The 24,566-nt window shown below is 40.9% G+C and overlaps 3 protein-coding genes across 5 annotated transcripts in view; all 3 read right to left on the reverse strand.

Moving 5' to 3' along the window:
* Positions 1–6,434, reverse strand: part of si:dkeyp-69e1.8 (uncharacterized protein LOC100001340 homolog) — a 15,551-nt gene extending 9,117 nt beyond the window's left edge. The window contains exons 1-3 of the mRNA XM_034894589.1: positions 6,215–6,434; positions 4,503–4,651; positions 2,288–3,134 (exon numbers count right to left, since the gene is read on the reverse strand). Coding sequence (XP_034750480.1) covers positions 2,298–3,134; positions 4,503–4,651; positions 6,215–6,239 — 1,011 coding nt within the window. The 5' untranslated portion in view covers positions 6,240–6,434 and the 3' untranslated portion in view covers positions 2,288–2,297. The remainder of the gene's footprint in view (positions 1–2,287; positions 3,135–4,502; positions 4,652–6,214) is intronic.
* Positions 6,435–7,534: 1,100 nt separating this feature from the next.
* Positions 7,535–18,451, reverse strand: hmgxb4a (HMG box domain containing 4a). Of its 3 annotated transcripts, none has more exons than XM_034894564.1 (13): positions 18,360–18,451; positions 17,566–17,673; positions 17,179–17,315; positions 16,792–16,867; positions 16,117–16,707; positions 14,810–15,013; positions 13,552–13,730; positions 12,720–12,801; positions 12,557–12,621; positions 11,439–11,535; positions 11,140–11,303; positions 9,823–9,945; positions 7,535–8,266 (listed from the first exon to the last, which is right to left on the reverse strand). In XM_034894564.1, the coding sequence occupies exons 2-13, from the start codon at positions 17,600–17,602 to the stop codon at positions 8,222–8,224; spliced, it is 1,800 nt and encodes a 599-aa protein (XP_034750455.1). In that variant the 5' UTR covers positions 17,603–17,673; positions 18,360–18,451; the 3' UTR covers positions 7,535–8,221. The 3 variants fall into 3 exon arrangements, with proteins under 3 accessions (XP_034750455.1, XP_034750458.1, XP_034750457.1); XM_034894567.1 differs by having other exon boundaries at positions 17,566–17,639; positions 18,359–18,451; XM_034894566.1 differs by lacking the exon at positions 18,360–18,451 and adding an exon at positions 18,088–18,347.
* A 1,034-nt stretch (positions 18,452–19,485) lies between these two features.
* Positions 19,486–23,575, reverse strand: ankrd54 (ankyrin repeat domain 54). The gene is made up of 8 exons (XM_034894590.1): positions 22,852–23,575; positions 21,868–21,915; positions 21,671–21,769; positions 21,405–21,476; positions 21,116–21,163; positions 20,573–20,697; positions 20,356–20,463; positions 19,486–19,562 (listed from the first exon to the last, which is right to left on the reverse strand). Exons 1-8 carry the CDS (start codon positions 23,249–23,251, stop codon positions 19,488–19,490), a joined length of 975 nt encoding a protein of 324 aa, XP_034750481.1. The 5' UTR covers positions 23,252–23,575; the 3' UTR covers positions 19,486–19,487.
* Between the last annotated feature and the right edge of the window lie 991 nt (positions 23,576–24,566).

Here is a 24,566-nt window from a genome sequence, read left to right on the forward strand (position 1 = left end):
GTGTGGGAGAGACGGCTGCTTTCAGCCGAGTTCAGGCAGCATGAATCCTCCTGTGAACTTTATCCACGCACCTCATTCTGCAGCATATTTAACTCTATTTAGCTTTCAAACATTCAAATCTAAAAGGAGGGCCCCCATGCTTTTACACTTGCCTTTTGTATAACGTTAGACATCTTTAAGTTAGAGAAAATGCTCCACAACTTGATCAAACTCTGTAAAAAGAAAAAGAAATTACTTAAATTAAAGATCAGAGAAACATAACAATGATAAATGAACTTGAAACAACAGCTTTTATTTGCTCGTAAATTTAAAGTAAAGATCACCTCAAACGTTTCAAACGTCTACAATATAAAGGTCAACGTCTCCACCATGTGGAGGATTCTGGGTAGTGTTTTATCTTTGCAATAAAGTAATAAAATTAAAAAATACATATCTCTGTTGCACCCATAGACCGATAATATTAATTATTATTGATAATATACAGTCTATGGTTGCACCACTCTAGACAGGAAGGTTAATTAACCCTCATGTTGTCCTCAAATCTGACCCGTTTTCAAAAAGTTTCTATATCAGAAATTTGGGTTTTCTTTCAACCAAATTGTCAAAAGAAATAACGTGGAAGTTCCCCGCAACGCTCGGTACAAGTACAACAAATGATAAGTTCACTACTTTAAATTAATTTGGGTGCTTTATTTAATGAAGAGCATCTGAGGAAGAAGATTTTAAAAAACATTGGAAAAAAAATGTATAAAACATGGTGGAAAGTGACATATGACGTGGGAAGAAAGTGACAAAAAAATCATTAAAAAATATATGAACAAAACGTTGACATTTTTCTTTTAATTTTACATTTTGACCTAGAAACACTAAAAGTTACACAGCCGACGGGAAGACAACACAAGCGTTATAGGCGGTTCAAAGCTGATAATATTTAAATGTTGAATAAATAATGAATCTGTTCTTTGTAGATCACTAATAATCCCGCCGGTGTGCATCCTCCTGCAGTATCACACCTGTTCTGTTCTCACAGAAACTCTCTTGTTTTTAACATACAGCACAATGTAGTGAAATTGAATCCCTCCTGAGGATTAGGAGCAGCCGACAGCTACATAGCGTCTGGGGAGCAACTTGGGCTTCAGTGTCTCGTGCTTGTGCGTTAGTGTGTGTGTCGACCTCTTTAAGACAATAGCAGGGCCTGCGTGTGTGTGTGTGTGTGTGTGGGACAACACATTCTCACTCCCATCTCGTAACATATGGACGTTTGGTCAGGTGTTTTTGTCGTTGTCATATTACACGCGATTGGTCGGGACTATTGGGGGTCCCTTTTTAACGCTGTTAGGTTGAGGAAAAGGTCATGGGGGGGGGGGGCTTACGGTTCCATCACACGTGGCAACGGGACCAGTAAGGACTGACGCGGGACACAAACCCCGCTCTCCTGGGTGAAATCTTTACTTTCTAAGCCCACCAGATGGCGCTTTCTGTTCAACAAAGGGTTAAAAATACACGGAATTGTAACGTTTTAGGCCTGTCTCTTTGAACAAGAGCGCCACCCCCCCCCCCCCCCCCCCCCCATAAAAGGCGAGTAGAGTCAAGGCAAGTCAGGTAGGTACCATGCAGTGGAAAGAACGCCATAAGCGAGTGACGTGAACACAAATCTTTGAAATCGGTCCAGTATTGAGCCAGAACGCTGTAACAGGCAGCCGTGGACTGTGACCCTACAGGACAAATGTTCATCAGTTTCTGTCCAGTAAAAGATCAGTTTTTGCCGCTGACAGGCTCAGATTATAGGCCTTAGTGATCTCTAATACTGTATCTGAAGTCTCTTTTATATAGACCTTAGTGATCTCTAATACTGTATCTGAAGTCTCTTTTATATAGACCTTAGTGGTCCCCTAATACTGTATCTGAAGTCTCTTTATATAGATCATAGTGGTCCCTAATACTGTATCTGACCAACTTTACTCGTTTGAAAGTTATGATCTCTCTCTCTCTCATGGGTGGGCCAAATTCTCAAGATCTTTAAATGAAAAAAGAATAATCTGAGCCTTTCAGCAGCAAAAACTGAACTTTTAGTGGATGGAAATTGACGCTGCGCAATTGCCCAATAACGTTACATCGCAGCTTGTTTCGCCGCTGCCGACTGCTGCAGTTTTATTCAGTAGTCGACCAATGTCAAAGATTGTTGTTCCCGTCAGTCACTTTGACACAGAAATACATGGGGAAATAAGTTGGAAAAATACCAAAGTTACCCTTTAAAGTGCAACTAAATGCAAAATACATTAACACAAGATGGCCTCTCATTTAGTTTTCTTTACTTTTCTTCTCCCTACCTCAGTAGCCACCGATCCCACAGTGGCCCCCACCATACCTCCATACTGCCCCCCCATGAACAGGCTGACCAGTGATCCCAGCAGGGACTCCACTCTCACCATCATGGGCAGCCACCTCATCCAGGCCTTCAGCTTCTCCCACCAGCCCCAGAGAGACGAGGCGTGAGCCGGGGACGAAGGGGAGACTGCAGAGGGGAAAACACTTTCTATATTCACATTTAAGTCTACGCTCCTCTCTGCTTCGTCCCGCACGGCCTCCATCTCTTCCTCCGTGATGTTGTCCTCGGGTCGTGAGTCATCTCCTCTCCTCCGTCTCGCGATCTCCACCTGTGTCTCTCGGACTCTTTCCTCGGCCTCGAGGTACAGAGCGCAACTCACGTGTGGCGTCCCGCCCTCTCTCGCCGCCTGCTCGACCTTCTCCAGCAGCTCCTCCACCGCCCGCGCCTGCTCCGCTTCCCCGCCACGCGTCTCCAGGGTGTGGTAGTGGTCGTCGCATCTTTCCACCAGCGCCCGGAGGTCCTTGCGCCAAGTGACGAGGTACTCCTCCAGCGGCTCGTCCTCCGCCAGCTCCTCGGTGCAGGTGAAGAGCACGACGGTGTTGTTGCTGACCGCCGAGGGGCCGAACAGCTCCTTCAGGACGTCCAGCGCCTTGGCCTCGGCGTCGGCCGGCTGGTTCACGGGGACACACAGCAGGAAGGCGTGTGGCCCGGGGCTGGAGAGAGCGATAAAGGACGAGATGTGGCGTCTCCGTTCCTCGGGGTCGCAGCCGGAGCCGAACCACGGCGGACTGGAGAAGACCACAACCTACCGAGAGGTGGCACAAGCACAGAACCGAGGATGAGAACAGTGTTTCCCCGGGTTCATTGCAGAATGAGGCGTGCATGGTGCATGTTTGGCAGAGGGGTCTAAGCGTCTTTTATCTTTTATTCTCAAGAAAGTGTGATGTTTTTCGATTAAAAGGAAAAAAAATGCAATTCAACATCATTTTGGACCGTTATTATCACCAAACTGGTGTCTGAAACTTTGGGAAAGCTAGAGCAGATCATACATAAACAACACTCAAAAGGTTTAAAGACAAAAGCTTCATTGGATCGGAGAAAAGTCTGTTAGGGTGTTTTTGGATTGCATGGTATCTGCTCGACTCGACTCGACTTTTATGTTTTTCTATTCTATAAAAAAGTCCCTGGTACCACTGTAGTGCCACCTCAGTCAAGGCTCCAGGCAAGCTGAGGCGATACCTAAAGGTGGCATGAAAACCTGCAGACTGCTAATTGGTCGGAGAGAATCGTCACTAATCCCCAGGGATTAGATTTTAACTGTACAATTAGTAAAAACTGTAAAATAGGACGGGGCACGCTCAGCCATCACCGGAAAAGGGCTTCTACTATCCTTTACTGGTCTCTGTCCAAAGCAACGGGATCTGTTGGTCTATTACTTTAACTGTCTATGGAGACAGTTAGTACTAGCAATGGGTAAGCGCCATTAGTTATTATTATTTATTATTATTATTATTATTAACAGTTTTGGGTTTCAATCCTTTATTTTTTTGCTTCTAAAGTCATTACTGCAACAAATCAATACGTTACTCTAACAAAATGCAATGAGAAGACGGGAGTTTATGGAAAGAACGTCGGTGCATGTTTAAGTACATGTGTAAGCACATTTTACACATTATAACTTTAAGAACTGTCCAGGTGATTGCAATGCAATGATGATAATTTTGTATACAAATGCATTAGCATCCATTGATAACATTTATATTACTAAATATAAGGCAACAACGTAAGTAATTGCACTTAGAGTCCTCAGTTTCATTTCATTGTCTTTATTTATTATATTTATAAAAAGGACAACGCACACTGATCAGTCTTTCCATGCATGTGCCAGTGTTAGCCAGCTGGATCAGTTTTTAACTGTAGTCCTCTGGCCAGATGTTTGGAGACCAGATCCACAGGAAACACACGTGATCACATTCTGGATAAAAAGGCTCATAATCCGAGATGTGAAGGTTAAAGGGGGCCGCTGCTCCAGACAGACTCAAATCTAAAATTCACTACTTTCAGTGAATTTGCATATTTTTTTATTTTTTTTTTATTCAATTGAAGTAAAACAAATAACAAAGAGCTTTGAAAATGTAATTGCAGTGTGATGTTGTGTGTGTTTCCGTCCTACCTGTCGGCCTGCGGCCTCTCCTCTGTGTTTGCTGCACTCCTGGACGACGGCGGCCTCTGTGCCGGGTTCAGAGTCCTGCAGGCCCAGGATGGTCTGGACTACTGATCTCTTTCCTGCCCCCGCCCGGCCCAGCACCACCAGCCTCAGCTCTGCTCAGCAAAGACACAAAGCAGAAATACAGTTATGCTTTTATCGTACACTGTGTTTAATTCATTATAGAACAGGGACAGTAAGACAGTCAGGGACAGTCCCAGAACCAGCTCAGTAGCTACATATCATTCACAAAGGGAGTTATGGCATCTTTGGGGGGGTGGGGGGCAGTTAGTCTGGCTATCACCAGACCAAGCCAAGCTCAATACATTTGAGATTGAGCGTTGGTCTGGGGAGCCAGTTATTTTATTGTATCTATGTTATTTAACATAGGGGGGTGTATACTTATGCCCCTGTATTTTAACATGGGGGGTGTATATTTATGCCCCTGTATTTTAACATGGGGGGTGTATATTTATGCCCCTGTATTTTAACATAGGGGGTGTATATTTATGCCCCCTGTGTTTTAACATAGAGGGGTGAATATTTATGCCCCTGTATATTAACATAGAGGGGTATATATTTATGCCCCCTGTATTTTAACATAGGGGGGTGTATATTTATGCCCCTGTATATTAACATAGAGGGGTATATATTTATGCCCCTGTATTTTAACATAGAGGGGTGTATATTTATGCCCCTGTATATTAACATAGAGGGGTATATATTTATGCCCCTGTATTTTAACATAGGGGGGTGTATATTTATGCCCCTGTATTTTAACATAGGGGGGTGTATACTTATGCCCCCTGTATTTTAACATAGAGGGGTGTATATTTATGCCCCTGTATTTTAACATAGAGGGGTATATATTTATGCCCCTGTATTTTAACATAGGGGGGTGCATATTTATGCCCCCTGTATTTTAACATAGGGGGGTGCATATTTATGCCCCTGTATTTTAACATAGAGGGGTATATATTTATGCCCCTGTATTTTAACATAGAGGGGTATATAATTATGCCCCTGTATATTAACATAGGGGGGTGTATATTTATGCCCCCTGTATTTTAAGGAAGAACATTTATTTATACACAATACATTATTCATTCACAAAGAAAATTGTTGCCCATAAAGGTTGGATTTTCCTACATTTTTTGAATTTAGGCATTAAGATCAATTTCCAAAATATGTATTTGTATTCCTCTTTTTAATCAACTTTAACCTGGGTGTGTCAACTTTCTCAATCCACTGTGTGCTCTTCTCGATGGCCTGATGTAATCTATGCATAATGAGGACAACTGTCATCTCAGTGGTGGAAGAGCAGGATTGTGGGTAATTGTGTACATAAAGCAGACGTTTGCAACTGTAGCCTTCGTTGTGTTTATGTAATGTGTGAGTGTAGGCCTATATATAGCCTATGTTGTCCGAAGATAAGACAAGTTATTCGAATACTCCTAAACGTGATCGACTATCTGTTGTTATATTTACACTGTATGTATATATTGAGCTGGTTTTAAATGCTGTGTTATGGATCCATGTAGCATAGCTTTCACATTTCAGTCTCTCCCTCTCTCTGTGTGCATCTCAAACCGGACAAACACCGTAAACACGCAACGGGGAGCCGCCCCAGCGGACTTATAATAAACTATTTTCTACTTCAGACCGAATCTCCTGCCTACCTGACTGCGCGGCAGATGTTGACATGATCGACTCCTGGTCACTGCCGAGATTAGGGTTGAATTCAGGGACGAGCCTCACACTTCCTGGTTCCTGCCCGTGGACTCGACTTGACTTCAAGAAAGAGTGAACACACCTCCGTCTGTTGTGGGGGCTGTTGTTTGCAGGGCGTTGCAACCTCGGGCCCGCGGACCGCCCGGGGATCGCTGGAAAAAAAATGACTCGACAGATTTCTTATAATTTCAGCACATGTAGTGACAGAGCGCATTGCGTCACACACTGAAAGCCCCACCCGCCGGGGGGACAACTCTCCATTGCCTTGTATTGTCCAGGTTGGCTTATAACAACTTAAGTTATGTGTTCTTTGCATTATTGGAGGTGAATATCACCACACAGCAGCATATCTCTGTAGTTTGCTAGCAGACAAACTTGAAGAGGAGGAAACCTTCAGGACTCGTCAACGGGAGCGAAGAGTTGCTTTTCCAAATTAAGGTGTTGTGCAGAATATGTGACCCAGTCTGTGGTGGTTCTGGGTCCATCCTAAGGCCCCCTAGTGGGTCCCTAAAACAGGGTCTGGACAGGAGGGAAACTACTCACTTAGATCACACGTGTCAAACTCAAATCCAACCCCTCAAAAATTTGAATTGGCCCGCATGTTATTTTGCATTCCCGATACATTTTGGCCCTCCTGTGGGTCAAACCACAGACAGCTAACTTTTCACTTTTCGCCGCATGGTAACATATTTAGAATTCATTCTGAGGGGAAACATTGATTTCTATATATTTATATTGCAATCCATCCAAAAGACCTTAAGGCATTTCACTAAAAAACACATTTCAAACTAGATGAATATGCTATATATACTTAGGAAACCCAGGTGGTGTAGTCCAAGTAAATTGTTCTATCAAGCAGGGGTTATTACTTTCTCCGCTTTACTGAGGAATTTGATGTATAAATGTATCGGTCGCATGAATTCTTCTTCTTACTCTGTCTTTTCCCATCTGATGGACCCGAGGTTCGGTGCTTTGCGATACCAGTCCCCCTTATGGGATTACTGGTATAGCTGTCTTATTTAATTGGTGCCTGTCTTGTGTATCTCTATGTTTTTTGTGGTTGTTGTTGTATTTTATGGACCATGAGTCTAATAATAAAGGCTATCTATATAGGCCATCACCAGAGTCATTAGGTTTACCGGTAATCCTCGGGTCACCGTGAACAGCTGTACAAACTTCAGTGGCAATCTAGTCAGAAAGTTGAAATATTTCAGCCTGGACCGAAGTTGTGAACCACCAAACTACCTGATAAAAAACAAAGTGGAAGCTGAATTTGGGAACAGTTTTAATGTTGCCATTTCATTAAATGCCTGACAGTGATCTGTTTGAACAGCTCCTGATTAAAACAAGGTTTTACCTAAAGGAGTTTTCTATCACTTTTCTACAGATCAGTCAAAATCTAAATGTGCTGTATGCACAGTACGATATCAAATGTATAAAACAGCAAGGCATGGGCACTTTTTACAAGGTAAAAGAAAAACTAAGCAGCTGTCAAATATATATTACGTTGACGGTGAACAAATGACTTGCATGTTCCTTTACATATACGGTAAAAATCAAAGATGTGTACAGAAGAAGATGTACAGGACGCTTAAAAAGTCAAACCCAGTTAAAGTCAAGCTAAAGTAATTCACACATACAGATAACACAAGCGCTCTCACATTCACACAACAGCACACTGTACAGGCACGATAAAACTAAGCCGACATGCCGAGAAAGATGTAAAATGTTTGATTTAAAAAATATAATTAGAAAATTAAAAGAATTAGGAGTTGTTTCTTTTTTTAAATACACTGTAAAAACAACGTTGCGGCTAGAAATATATCCCACGTTTTCAGATGCCAAGCAAGTGGCGCTTAAATTAAAGTCTGAGTCACTCCTGTTGAGGAAAGCTCCAGTCGGATATCTGCTGACGTCTGACGCGACAACGCTCCACCTCGGTTAGCGTTGTTTCCTCACAGCCCGGGCATGATGTAGGCGATGTTGTCCAACGTATTCGACTGACAGAGAAAAGAGAAAGAGAAAGAGAGAGAGACAGAGAGAGAGAGAGAGAGAGAGAGAGAGAGAGAGAGAGAGAGAGAGAGAGAGAGAGAGAGAGAGAGAGAGAGATTTGTTAGAAAACTGATTGCTGCCAAGTGTGTAAATCCCTTTATTTGACGCCATTTTGCTTACTTTCAGTCTACCATATAATCATTGTCTATGGTTTGCCTGTATTTTCTTGTGTGTTTACTTGTTTGTGTGTTTTTGTTTTTTGCTGTTATTGAAGAAAAAATGCTGCTGCTGTAATAAGGAAATGTCCCCGTTGTGGGATGAATAAAGTCTAATCTAATCTAACTCCTGAATGCTGACAAAACTGTAGATTATCTGAAAAAAACATAGTTATACAACCGGGCTATTCAATTACAAATTCAGGTGGGCCAGATTTTCTAACCAAGGTTAGCTGGGCCGTCATTTCAGCTGTGAAGCAGTGACACATTATAAAAGCAACACTAACAAATGTATTGAAACACATGTAAGGTTTATTCACTGCTTCTCTTTCAACTTTGTTCAGTTAGCACAGTAAAATGTGCATTGAAAACAATTAAAGCTACTGAGGAGAATCTGAGGGAGACCCTATTTTGTCCACTTACAAAAGAAGAAGAAGAAAAACTGACCTATAGGCATCTCTGGCCAACCTAGGCCACATAGCTGACCTATAGGCACCTCTGGCCTAGGCCTACCTAGGCTACATAACTGACCTATAGGCACCTCTGGCCTAGGCCCACCTAAGCTACATAGCTGACCTATAGGCACCTCTGGCCTAGGCCCACCTAAGCTACATAGCTGAGCTATAGGCACCTCTGGCCTAGGCCCACCTATTCTACATAACTGACCTATAGGCACCTCTAGCCTAGGCCTACCTAGGCTACATAACTGACCTATAGGCACCTCTAGCCTAGGCCTACCTAGGCTACATAACTGACCTATAGGCACCTCTTGCCTAGGCCTACCTAGACTACATAACTGACCTATAGGCACCTCTGGCCTAGGCCTACCTATTCTACATAACTGACCTATAGGCACCTCTAGCCTAGGACTACCTAGGTTACATAACTGACCTATAGGCACCTCTGGCCTAGGCCTACCTAGGCTACATAACTGACCTATAGGCACCTCTTACCTAGGCCTACCTAGTCTATATAGCTGACTTATAGGCACCTCTGGCCTAGGCCTACCTAGGCTACATAGCTGACCTATAGGCACCTCTGGCCTAGGCCTACCTAGGCTACATAACTGACCTATAGGCACCTCTTGCCTAGGCCTACCTAGGCTACATAGTTGACCTATAGGCACCTCTGGTCTAGGACTACCTAGGCTACATAGCTGACCTATAGGCACCTCTGGCCTAGGACTACCTAGGCTACATAGCTGACCTGTCTGATAACATAGTGCATAAAACAGTAAAACACAGTAGGCTACTAGCAATAACATTAAGTTTCCTTTTGAAGCAAAATAAACATCTTGAAACACATGTGAGCCAAAAACATCTCAAGGTTTTAAAATGCTGAAACTTTACCAGGATGTTCCGAGGACATCCGTTTAACTGTGGTATCTGCGCTGTGAGACAGGTCAGCGGTCCCAGAGCACACAAGATGGAGTCCAGCAGTACGGACAGACTCCCGGACACGGCCACCATCCCCTGAAACACAGGAACAGCATTTCCATGACGCACTTGTTACACCGCGTTGTAGGGTCTGGTACCGAAACCTGGTGCAGTTCTCAGGACCCCCTTGAAAATGAGATGACTCATCTCAAGGGGTTAGTCTCCTAATAAATACTCTTAATAATATTACTATAAATGCAGAGTATCTGCCGGGCCGAATGACAACGCAGATTTCAGTGCCACTTAACCCTCATGTATTCCTCAAGGTCAAATTGACCCGTTTTCCTATATCAATGTTCTTTTAATTCCCCAAAATAACATGACTGATTCCACACAACGCTCTTTGCCAAATACAAATCTCTACTTTCATTCATTTTGGGGTGTTTTGTTCAATTTTATAGCATTTGGAGAAACAAATTGCAGTATTGTTGAAATAGTATTGAGTAAAAGTTGACATATTCCAGTCTGTGATTATCATCAACATCCAATCCTGTAATTTTAGTCTCGAAAATTCCTAATTTCTGCTTTACTAACTCAAATATTAGGTATAATTTCCTAAAAATTAGGTTTAGTGAAAATAAATTCCAAACATAACTGTAAAACTAAAGTAAATAAGTTAGTGTTATACATTAAAAAAAGTGACAAACATTTAAAAAAAGTGTTGGAAAAATAGACAAAAACGTACGAAAAAGTCAAAAACATTGATTTAAAAAGAATCAACACCAGTGTTAATTTTCATAGTTTACTAAGAAAGTATTTAAACATCAAGACGTACAACAGTCTGCAGCTAAAGACACGGAGGAGACTAGCTGCACTTCATGGACACTGTCGCAGGACTTTATGCTGCGTTCAATTGCAATTCGTAAGCTCACGGTGCATTCAATGTTATTGTAAAGTACCCTTGTGCAATCTATTGATTCTTCTTTTTGTTGTTTAACACAAAATAACTGGTGAAATAAGTTATTATTACATTTTAAATTGTTTCAATTTGACCAGCAACTACCTTTTAAAAGTATAGCTTCAGCAGCAGAATCGAAAATACCCAAACGATACCAAACCCTACTCATAGTAATGAAACATCTTCATGTTACACTTTGAATAGAAAACGTGGTTATTAACTATTAACTACTGATCTGTTCTGCTGTCTTTATGTTGTAATTGTTGTATAGAAAGAATATAAATCAAATGAAATTGGCTTGCTAATACAGTGCTGTATACGGGGAAACTTGCCTCTGTTTCCTGTAGCCGATGTCCAATCAGAGACAGGGACTCTCCCAGTAGCTGCAGGTGAGCTGCTGCATCAATGGGGTCCACTTCTGGGACCCGTGCTGGGGAAAGGGACAAAGAGCTGGGCGCTCGGCTCGGGGACACCATCCCTGTTCCCGTTCCTACAACTTTCATGACCAAAACGCAGTTTAAAGACAACCGTTATGAGAACTGAAGGTTTAAAGGACTAACAGCTGAGAAAAGCCACATCATGCTGCTCATTATCAGCTGAAAAGAGGATCCTGTTAAAGAGTCAAAGATACCTTTGCTTTTGCCCTCGGTGGCGCTCTTGTGTTTGACCGTGGTGGCCTCAGCTTTGTTCTGTTTGTGCTGCAGATACTGAGCTTTCTGCCTCCAAACCTGCACACACACAAACAACAACAAAAAGAAAACACGGGACAGTTAGTGCACCAACACGACTACGAGCCTGACAAGGATCACAGGTCCGCTAGAACACAAATCTGTCTATTATGTGACCTGTAAGGTTTCAATTTACCTGTCAAACTGGAACAATTCTGTGTGTTTTGTGCATAAAAAAACAATTATGAGGCTGGTGATTGACAGATAGGTATATAAAAAAATAACATTATCAAGGCATGTGCATTTATACTATTTTTATTGAAATGCAGGCTACTAGCTACAGGCAGAGGGGCCAAAAATAGTGAAATCAATGCACAGTAATTGTGTCGATCTGAATTAAATGAAGCCTGTTTTCCATTTGCTAGGCTGAGGAAATAAAACAATACGAACTACAGTACAAACAAACTGGGAAACAGTGCCGACTTCAATCCAAATAATTGTAAACAAGTGTCTTTCTTAACATAATTCAAATTGTGCAGAGGGAAATATTTCACTGGTCACTCTGAGAGTGGAGCTGGGCTATATGGATAAAACTAAATATCCTGATATCTTTACCCAAATACCTCAATGTTGATTTTGCGGCAATATTGTAGGGTTGACAACTGGTGCTTTCACAAAATATGTAATTTTTTTGGATAAATAATCTGTTATGTTTATTTAATAACTATATAATGGAACAGCTGGGACCGTCTGGTCTGTTCAGGAAATTACATCACTCTACTGTAATGCAGCCTTTAAAAGCAGGACAAGACACTTATGTCATATCAGGATATTACAATATCCAAAATTTAAGACGCTATCTAGCCTCATACTGTATATCGATATAATACAATATTACATACATATGCCGAGCCCTATCTGAGATTAATAGAGTCTTCGGTGATCATCATTTTTTTGGATCAATGAACGGAAATTACTGGACAGCTCAACTCAGACGAGGATATTAATTATTAGATCGGATTAATGTAGTTAATTACCATGAAAGCATAATTATTCTACAACAGTGACAACAACAACTTACCAATTTGTCTTTCTCTGGCATCGCCTTCCACACCTCCCCCAGCTTTTTGCTGAGCTCACCAAAGACTGCAGATTAGACAAACAACCATATTGTTTGAATTGTGTACTTCAGTGATTTTAGGAGAATATGCGAGCGTTAAACTGTATGTCATTATATTACCCACCTAGTCCCGGCTGCTCAGCATTGATGTTGACCCTGTACTCCCTGCAAAACACCTGATATGCTGATGTGTTCTTCTTCTTGGGCTAAGAGAGGACAACAAAATGATCCAATTATGCAGGAAACACAAACAATGAAAAAGTATTTTTGTGTCAGTTCTTTTGCTCAAAAATGTGTGTTAGACAAGGCGAGGCAGCTTTATTTGTAGAGCACATTTTAGCAACAGGGCAATTCAAAGTGCTTTACACAAAATCAGTAAAAAAGAAAAGAAAAAAAAGATAAAACACAAGTATAAACAGTAAAAAATAAAGACATTAAGACAGATAAAACCCTAACCCACTTGAGACTACCTTCCCACTAATTAGTCCATGCTAGTGCTGCCTTTCGTGATCCCCCTCAGTGTCTCTACCCTCCACGACTCTATTTTTAGAGACGTTACCTTTCGTCTCCTCGGACTCTTCTTCTCACTAATTAAGCCGATCTAGCGCTGCCTTTCACGTCTGCTTAACGACCGTCTTTGCGTAATTTTCAGATCTTTCGACGCTACACATTCACACTTTTTCTTTACGTGCTACCTTTCGACTCTGTCATTCTCTGTATTACACCACCTTTATACTGATTCCTTTTCCTCAACAAAATTCATCATAAGAAATTAAACATTAAAGAAATGAACATCATCATTTAAGGAAAGGCAACATCTAAAAGAAAGAAACCCTAAAAGCAGTCCGCAGCCCACAGTTACATGAGATTATTGGCTTTCATACTAAATTTCCATTTCGGCAGTTTTGTAACTTTAACTACCGACCCAACAGAAAGCATCACGGTCAGCATCGTACCTTCTCTTTGTCCTTTTCGTGCTTTTCCCGATCTTTCTCCTCTTTCTTTTTCTTCTTCACCGTCACCCCCTCATTGGCTGGATGGTGGTGTGGAGGGACGGGCGTGCCCATGGCGTACATCGGGCCCACGGCGCTGTGAGTGACAGTGGGATGCGAGTGGGTGTGGCCCCTCGATGAGTCTGAAGAATGTCACACAAAGACAAAGCAATGATGATTATTATAAGTACTATATGGCACATAGAAAATGACATCACTTTACTGTTAGAGTCAGAACTAAACAGGGTGAAGCAGCATTCAGTTTCTATGCTCCTCATATCTGGAACAAACTCCCAGAAAGCTGAGGATCTGCTGCTACTCTCGGTTCTTTAAATCAAGGCTGAAGACCTTCCTTTTTGGTGTTGCCTTTCTTTAAATGACTGCTCATTTCTTTCAATTTCTTATGCTGCACTGTGACTTTTATTCTTGTGTTTTATGTGTCTATTCATGTGTTTTACCGGTTTTTAATGTTTATGATTTTTAACTGTTTGTCCTGGTGTTTTATCTGTTAAACTGATTTCGTGTAAAGCACTTTGAATTGCCCTGTTGCTGAAATGTGCTCTACAAATAAAGCTGCCTTGCCTTGTTATGCAGCCTTTAAAACCAGGAAAAGACAACTTATTACCATATTACCATATCCGAAATCTAAGACAATATCTATTCTCATATCACCATGGCAATATAATATCTTGCCCAGCTCTAATTAGATTTCTAAAACAAATCCCATATTAAAATAATTTAATAATCCAAAACTATCTTCAAATTAGACCCCGGCGGGCCTATATCATCGGACGATATTATTTTATAATGGCCGATAAAAAAGCAAAGTCTTTTCTTTTAAATATTTATTCATCAGAATAATTTATGACAATGTGATAATTTTTGTTATTGTATTTTTGTCCAAAGGACTTTAAGTTTCATATCTTAAGTTTTCATTTTTTTACATTTTATTTATAGGAACTTTAATATATTTTGATGTTCCTCTGTTCAACAAATTATCATCATATTAATTTAGTGGGAACTCGTAAATAAGTACGAATAACTAATGTTAGGGAAATCTGTTTATGTTCTATTACGAGTTTCTGGATTTATTTATTTATTTTAATATATATTGGCCGATATATCGGGATATCGGATTTTTTAATAATCGGTATTGGTCTTAAAAATCCTTTATCGGTCTGGCTATACTTCAAATGAATAGACTGAAGTCAAACAAACTAACCTCCAAATCCTTTGCTGTGCTTCTTGTCCTTTCCACTTTTGTCCTTATCCCTGTCTTTTTCTTTGTCCTTCTTCTTCTTGCTTTTTTTGCTCTTCTTCTTCTTTTTCGACAGGTGTGTGTATGAATCGTCTATGACCAGTTCCCCGGCCTCCAGTTCAGCCCCGGATGAAGAGCTTTCGTCTCCCATGCCACCTCCATAATGACCTGTAGGACAGAGAACACAGCAATAAATAAATAAATATATATATATATATATATATATATATATATATATAGACAAGACAAACCATGGGGCTGTAAATAATTTTAGGTGGTAAAGTACATTGAGACGGCATATCTACACTATGCAGCTCATTAGTACTTGTTTGTTTTAGCAGATAAATGTGTGTTTCTGATACCACAACTATTAAAGGAATGTATTGATGTACTTAGTACTGTTATTATTTCAACAATGGTCCATAGTCTATTGAATGGTTAAATATCCATGGCTTTAATTACATGTAGTTGTATCTTACATACTTTTAGTTTAGTTCCTAACAAGTAAGGTACTATTTGTACCATTATATTTCACTTGAAAGACCTTGTCCACCTCTTGACTTTAATCGGAAGATGTATACAGTATTTGGATGTTAAAAGATTGATTAATGCTAGAATTAGGGTTCTGCTAAGATGCCATCAAACGTCTTTGTAAACCTACGCAGAGAAGGGAGTTATGGGTCACTGTAGAAAACTGTCGAAAAGAGCCCACCTCCCATATCAACAAGATTTCTCCAACCTCTTATCTAAATACCTATTTAAGGCTTTTCATTTCAGTGTCCATGTTGTTGTTCCTGCCATTTACGCTGATGCATTTACATTTTTTTTAAACCATTTTAACACTGTCAGTGAGTAGAAATCATTTTCCAATTGTTCAATGTAGTTGTACTGAATTTATCTTACATACTTTCAGTTTTGTTCTTAACAAGTAAGGTACTATTTGTACCACTTTATTTCACTTAAAAGACCCGGTAGATGTATATGGATGTATATGGATGTTAAATAACTGATTAATGATGGAATTAGTGTTCTGCGAAAATGCACTTAAACATCTTAAACACCTACATTTTTACACTGTCTGTGAGTTGAAAATAATTATCCGATTCTGGATTTCTTCTATATTTTCTTTACATTGTGGTTTGCTATACCTGACACTTATAGTAAACATGTATGTTATATTCAATAAGTACAAAAGAAACACACATGAACATGGCCATACCACACTCCTGTGTGTAGTTTACGTGCAGCCCAGATTAGCCTAATTATCTTACCTTCCACTTCCACCTCTTTCCCCACTACAGGCAGAGGTTCTCGACTCTGCAGTAGTTTCTTCTTGGGCGTCTTCGAGTGCTGCACCCTGTCTCTATCCTTCTCTTTCTTTCCGCCACCCTTGGACGAGTGGGGGTTGAACGGGAAGCTCTCTCCTTCCTCTTTCTCTGGCGACATGATGAGCTTCATCTTCAGCCCGTCAGCCTCGCGTAGCGTCAGGGGCTCCTCTTTGGGCGCTCCGCCGTGGAAAAGGGACGACTTTGAGGAAGAGGAGTGCTTCTTGGAGGAAGATGACGAGGACGAAGACACGGGGCGGGAATGAGGGAAGGAGTGGCTCCCTTTGCTTCCGCCGCCGCCGCCGCTGCTCTCACGTTTTCGGTCCTTGGAGGAGTGCGAGGAGAAAGGTGGGTAGGAGGGCTTCTTGTGCAGGTGGGGGCTGGGGTCCGAACCAGTGGCCAGAGGAGAGGTGATGGCCTGCAGGAGGCCCATGGCCGTGTCTGTCGGGTGGGAGGATGAGGGGGAAGAGAGAGGAGGGGAACGATCGGCTGACTTGTGCTTCTTCTTGTGGGGAGGTGGACCTGAACCATCGTGGTCTATTGCAGAGACGGTGAAGGAAAAAATAAATACATTTCCAGAGTCATTTTTGCTGAAATTAAAAGATTATTTTAAGCTCTCACCTCTGTAATGATAGTCATCACTATGTTTCTTCTTCTTTTTGTGCGAGTCCCCACCCAGCATGAACAATTCTGAATCCTGATGTGGGATAACACAATTGATAGATAGATAGATAGATAGATAGACAGATAGATAGATAGATAGATAGATAGATAGATAGATTGATAGATAGACAGATATTTATTGATCCCCAAAAAATGGGAAAATACAGTGTTACAGTTACAATTGCTTTCCTTTTACCAAAACGTAGACACATTGGTTTAAAATATATATTTTTTTAATGTTAAAACATATATTCAAATATGAAAACACCACAAGTAGCAAGGTATCTTAGAAGCTTTCCGTGATATCAAACCATGAGGTCAAGTTAACGTGGATGGATAACTTACCTTGGGCCGTTTTTTGGAAGACTTTCGGACCTGAGCAGCAATCTCCTCTTCCTCCCTTAACAGATCCTTGTACGACCTCCTCTTCTCCCTCTGGCTTCGACCAGCTACAAGGCCTCTATCTCCATCCATCCCCACATCTAGAACAAATGAACGGAGTATTATAATCCTTAACTTAAAAGTATGATGAAATAACATGTTTACACAGCCCCTATGAAGGGTCTCGTTTTATCTATGTATCTTGAAATGTTCTTTGTTATAATTGTGTTTCTGACTGCAAAAATAGTTTGTTTAATAAGCCTGTATAGTAGAAGCCGAGTAAGACATTAAGTAAGACATGCAGACATTAAGTAAGACATGCAGACATTAAGTAAGACATGCAGACATTACCCATTCCTCCTTTATTCTTGATCTCCTCAAAAGCCATGGCTCCTCCTTTGTCAACACGTTTATTTATCACAGTATGTCACTGACAACATAGGGCAGGACTTCACTGACCTGTTAAGTGAACACAAAGAAAAACGACAAATATACAAGTTAAGGTCTGAATATATTATATTGTGCACAACAATGAATCAGAGCAGTTCAACGTTAAGTTACTAACAACGTGTAAAATGTGGCCGTTTATGCTTTGATATTTCGCATTAATGTTCACTTAATCAACAAAGGTAATTACACCTTAATTGGGTCTAGGTTGCTACAACTACTCCTTAGTCCTACACTGAGCTAAGCAACACTGGACCTGCAGGTAAACGTGAAATGTGTGAAATGATTGGCTGCTTCTTCGGGGTAAATACAAGTTGCGTTATATTACAATAATAATGTGGTCTGTCACCTACAAAAGAGTGCAAAAAAAATTAGCTAATAGCTAAACAAACTCCCGCCTACTTTCATAAAGGTACACAAACACACCCCCTCTCCATTCACTAGGACTCCTTGGCTTCCCAACGTTTCCAGCACTCGCACACGTCTCGCTGAGCGTGCCCTCAGCGTGCCGGCGAAAGCGACTCAGGAAAGCCTGAGGCTTACACCCTCAGCTAGGCCGCAGTCGCCGCAAGTGCATAAATAATGTGGCAAACATGCATTCAACTCTGCTCACATCTTCACCCCCTTTGTTGTTATAACATGTGTTGTTTATAAACACCAGGAAGAGAAGAAATATTGTGTTTATTAAATGTTACTACCTCTATGGGATCTCCAATTTACGCGGGTCCGGTCGCCATCTTTTATTATGGGCAAGCGACAATACGTTTCGACGTAGGGGGAGGGGCTTTGGTACAGCAGCCAATCAGCGATGGATAAAAAAAATAGCCATGTTAGCAATGCATTTGACAAAGCTCTGATATTATAATACTATTAATTTAATATAGCACGTTTTACAGAACAAAGTCAAAAAGAGTAAAATAGTTCAAATAAGATCCTGGTCAGAAACCGTAAAATGAATCCTGAACTTGACATATACTGGAAATATAATAGTTTGCAAAATTAAGTCTATTTTAATATGTTGATGTTGAAATGGATTTCAAACAGAAGCCCAGATAGATAGACCAATCTTTAAAGCACTGTATAAAAGACAATAATTCCCAAATTTAGACAAACATATGGATTTATTCATTTGCATACACCCGTTACCAATAACAATTAAATCCATTTTTACAGTACAGTTCACATTCACACATAACATGCAATACAAGAGAAAAGGCAACGAGATACAACGATGCTGTTGATAAGAAAAGCAAAAATACAACCGTGAAAACTGTTTAAATCACTTCAAGAGATATATGTCTCATAATTATCACTGAACGTAGCTAATAAAGGCAGGCAAAAAGAGAACATGTCAGCACAAAGACACAGCTGTGACACACACACACACACACACACACACACACACACACACACACACACACACACACACACACAGAGAGAGCTGAGATCCTACTGCACTTGGCTTCTGTTCCACTAGCTTCCTGTTGTCAATATATATATTTCCCTAAGGAGTTTCATTCATAATTTTTTTTTAAACCCATATAATATTCATTTTTCACAATAAGCTAAATGGATATCTACTACACTGCACTACTGGCCATTACATCTTTTAATTTTAACCAAGATAAATATATTTTTGTCCACATTGTATGACTTCAATGTTGACCAAAATAATTGCAATTATGACTTTTTCCAGATGAAGCAGCGGTACAGTACACGCTTCAGCGTTTGCTTGTCTGACCGGTGGGGGGGGGGGGGGGGGGGGGGGGGGGGGGCTTTCTTGAGAAGAGTAGCAGGACTTCAGCTCTCCATCCACACGTTATCTTCTACCTATCGCCCAGATTCTGTTTCTGTAGACTGAGGGATGTAAAACTGGCCAATAGATCGGTCACCTCATCCACCTGGGGGGAAAAAGCAAAAAACATACAGCAGCTTGTGATATAGAAATCTAAGTAAATGCATAAGAGTTAATAACTAAAAAACATACATTTAAGTCAGGGATGCACCAAATCCAGCATTCAGATTTAGCGGTCCTTAATATATAAATAGCACCACACTTCAACGGTAGCATTACGAGGGTCCCTACATGTAAACTGAAGCCTAGAGAACTTTTTAAGTGTAAAGACAGTTTATTAAAAAGATTATAACACATTCGATTAGCATGAAAACAGATCCCAGAGAACGACTGACTCGGTACACCACCGCTAACTTGTGTTGCCATTTTCACATTTACTCATGAATTCTCCTGTTTTTTGTTTTTTTCTTTTCTTTTCATTTTGTTTCTTCTTGTTTTTATACACTAAATGTGATTATCCCATGTCTTTTTTACTGTAACCCCAACCTGCCTATTGGACTGCAGATGGAAATTAGCCCTTGGGCTACAATCTGGCACATTTACGTGTACTGTTGTCCTTGTTCATCAATGTGCATTGCCCTGAATGAATAAATAAAATAAAATAAAATAAAATACACATATGTTATCAACCCATATGTTCATTTTGTGCCAGAATTGTCCTTTAATAATGCTAGATTTTAGAGCTTTTTTGAAACTTTTATGTTTAAAACCACGTACACATTATCAACTCACCATTAAGTTCATGCCATAATTGAACCCCCAAAACTGAAACACATCTATATTTTACATTAGTCCTCACTTTACCAGTTTCCAATCAGCTGGTAGCGTGTAGGTCTCACCTGCTCTTTGGTGCGTGTGTGCTGCAGCTGCGTCGAAATGTGCTCCAGCCTCTCCTTCGCTTCACTCTGGCCCATTAGGTTCAGGTATTCCCTCAGCATTTGAATGATCTACGAAGGGAAAGTCGAAAATAAAACCTTTCAGCAAAACTACATCTAAAAACGAAGAATGAAGCTGCCGAAACAATCAGGATCTATTCAAAGTGAATGCAGTGTCTACCTGCGTGACTTCCCCTCTCAGGGTTTCTAGGCTGCGTGAATCTCCCTCCTGCAGGATATTGAGCTTGGAGCGTGCTAGATGCAGAGGGGTCCTGCCCGCTCGGTCGAGGGCGTCCACACGGGCTCCTGACCAGACACCACAACAACACAAATCTCTCAGTTAAACATATAGTATCCACACACTCTTCATTCTAACTGAATATTAATCACAGTAGAGTTTATTAACTCTGTTTTTACCTGTCTGTTTATAATAAGGGTGTTATATATTGTGTGTATAATGTATATATTATTATTACTGTACTGTATAATCAGGAAGCAATGCAGCAGTAACAATGTGAATGGCTTATACATAGAAAGGGGTCTTTTGCATGGCAAGTTCAGTTTCCTTCTTTTTTTAAGATTACCACTTTTAGCAAGTTCAGTTTCACAGCCCCTCTACATGGTTCTCTCCACAAGACTAATTTATTTGCACGTATATGTGATTGGAAAACTGAGTTACATGCATGTATGCACACATAATTCAACACATCTACAGCGGTCTCACCTCCTCTCAGCAAAGTGGTGATTACAGGCACGTGGTTGGTACAAGCCGCTGCAGAAACACAGGTAAAAATAGGCAAGTTGCAACACAAAAAGCAAAGAATCGACACTTGTTGCATGCAAAACCATCACGAAAACGGCCTTTATGGCATTCTGCTGAATAGCTGTTCATGTTTAGCAGGTGTGAGCCTACAGCAGCTGCACAGTTGTGTGTCAAAGTGAAACCACAGTCCTATGCATTATTGGCCACAGTGCTACAGGTTTTACGGGCCGTGGGGATGGTTCTCTCTTACCCAGATGGAGGGGGGTATTCCCCAGACTGTCTCGCTGGTTGGGGTCAGCGCCGTGGCTCAGCAACAATTGCACTACAGACATAAAAAATACAAAAGGATTAACTGTTGCCGATTCTAAAAATGCATTGTACAATAAAGGGAAGTGTATAAACAAATTCATGAATATCAGAAATACCTGCAGGATGGTGAACAAACTGGTTTTCAAACTGAAACTATAATTTGGGATTTGCTATAACACTGTCACAATGAGTTAATCACCAACCTACCTATGCTTTCATTGCCATTGCAGGAAGAGAAATGGAGGGCTGTCCTTCCCTTGTCGTCTGCAGCACAGGGGTCTATGTCATCTTGCAGGAGCTTTCGAACTGGAATAACACAACTGTATTAGCAAAACACAGCCGTTTTTCATCTTTTTCTCACACCACTTGCAATGCATTTTACTGCATCATATCACGGTTGTTACCTGTGTCGATGTCATTGCTGTTTGCTGCTTCCCGCAGTCTTTTCCCAGCTGTGGAGATAAGACATTCAAAGTGACAAGTATGTAAATAATGCTTTATTATTAGATGAATGGGGTCATATTGCAGGACATCGGAGCAACAAATACTTCATTTATGTAACCTTGGACATCCGCCAGGGCCAAAATTGAATACTTGACTTGTACATATGTACATATCAACAAACTGATTACTTTTAGTACTTATTTAACCCAAACAAAACCAAAATAAACGGGAGAAAGTTTCAGGATGTATTTCACAGAACTTTGACATCACACCTTTTAACTTTTGTAAGAAAGGTTTCACCGGATAGAATCTGCAGATCAACTTAAGTGGCACTTCTTTCTTTTACATTATCAGTTAGAAGGAACTCTTGTGGTAGTATAGTGACATTTATATGTGGGTACGTGCCATACAGTCTATGGTGCTTACGCAAGGGCATATGTTGTATGTGCAAGTCAAGTATTACATTTTGGCCTAGGTGGTTTCACATAGTGGATAACATGTTATGCCCCAGAAAATCAGATAGGACTAGATAGCTACTGAGATTTTTGTCATTACATCATACTCTGACACACAGCTATCTTACATGTTTTCTTCTGGTATTCACTGCATAACACAGTAATAAGACTGAATTGTCTTTACCTGTTAGAGTATATATCTATATTACTCATGCGCATTTATTTTAAGTCACCATAACCCAACTGTCATTTGTGTAACATCCCCATACACACAAACTTATAAATCTAAATATTATTAAACACAACACACAGTTTATAAACAGGAAGTAAATAGGCGGCCAGGCTGTTGCTTAGCAATGGAATTACATTACGTAGGTCTATAAATTGTAGCTAAAACAATGTAGCTAACCGCTAACGTTAGCTCTCTCCACACAACACGCACATCTTGTGTATTTTATAAAGTTACTGGAACATGTGACTGTCCCTTACCATAAATGTCTTTACCCAAAGGACCGAGGTTCCGGAAAACTCTGTGGTGCCGCTTGGCCCTGCTCCCCGTCACCTTCCCCATCTTGCTCGCCACCCCTCCGGTTCCACCGAGCTCGCTTCGCCCCGGCTCCCATAACAAGTGCAGGTACCGGAGTTCCTTGTCGTCCCTCTGGTCGACTCGACCCAACACCACTTTGCCTTCGCCAGTCCCACTTATCCCAAACCCCACAGCAGCAGCGGTGGTACCACCCGGGTCCACTCTCTCCAGGTCACCCCGCTGCTCTCTGTCCAACACCTCCCGGGTTCCGTCTTCGGGTCCCGGCTCCACCATGTACTCCCCCTCGGAGCTGGAGCGGTCGTTATCCGAGGCTGTTGCAACGATTGGGCTCCACCCGTCCATGCTTTATCGTAACATATGTATGTTGTGTTTACACTACGGTCCTTACTACTACTATTACTACCGCCAAAGCAAAAGGAAATACAGTCGCCTTTACATTTAATATTGGGCAGCTTTGAATATGACAGCTGCGCCGTCAGCGGCGCCATGGGGCCATTGCACGGCACGTCAACGCAGAAACTCCCCCCATTTAAGTCTTTGTATCCCGGGTAACTTGCAGTATTTTACCAGCAGAAGACACTTCCTTTACAGCACCAAAATGTCCACTATTTCACTTCTTCATTATCGGGTAAAAAGGTAGTAAAATGCACACTCATTGTATAGTTAACAGCCTCCAGTGCAATGACGACCAATCAGACTCCGTGTTGTTCATTCGCTCCTGTCCAATAGGAGCTACGCAACCGGGTAGCCAATCAAACAGTCCTCGTGCTGGAGCAGTTGATCCGCGCATGCGCACAGTGAAAATACTATTCAAAACATACATACAAACATATTTCCTCTTTAATGTACGTATCATCAGGTAACATCGTGTAAAATGCATACTAATTTTTGACACACCCACCCACCACCTATACAACTTCATATAATCTAGATTTCCATGATATAAAAATGACATAATATAAAGTAAATCCATATTTTGTGAGGAATGACAATAAAGGGACATTCAAAGGACAAAGTGCCTCTCCAGTGATATGCAATGGATACCAAAGAGGTTGCATGATGATAATTAAGTCAGAGGGGCCACAAAGTAATTACTAAAAGAGAAAGAAGACAAGGTTATGCTTCTTTCTTTCTTTTTTTTTTAGACTTTCATCTTTGATCATTTCTTGTGAATTACTGGATAATTTTTTACTTCTTTGGACATTTAAACACAATCAAGATAAAGAAAGGAAAATAACTCTTTGGTTAAAAAAAAGTCAAGTGCCATTCATTGTCTGTGTAAGCAGCCGTGCAAGGAATTCTGGTAGTGTAATCGAGTTGCTCGCATCTCATTTGCATAAAGTTAAGGTCCAGGCTACTGGACTTTCTACTCCAGCTTGACTCTCCACCTCTCAAAAACTCAAGACTGAATTTTTAATGTGACCGTTGTCAATCTAAAATGAAGACGGATTCATCACCTGAAGCTTTCTCACATAACATGTTTTCAGAAACACATTTCGGTGAGCTATTTCGTGTGTTTTCAAACGAGCCGCCATGTTGGCCTGTTTTAAAATTCAGGTGCAGACAGCCCACGAGTAAAGCAATCATCCAATCAGGTTCAGCCATAGAGTTTGCCTGAGGGTGTAGCCTGTTTTCTTTACTTGTCATCGAAGAGAAG

This window comes from Etheostoma cragini, chromosome 15 (genome assembly GCF_013103735.1).
Source record: "Etheostoma cragini isolate CJK2018 chromosome 15, CSU_Ecrag_1.0, whole genome shotgun sequence".
In the NCBI taxonomy this organism is placed as follows: domain Eukaryota; kingdom Metazoa; phylum Chordata; class Actinopteri; order Perciformes; family Percidae; genus Etheostoma; species Etheostoma cragini.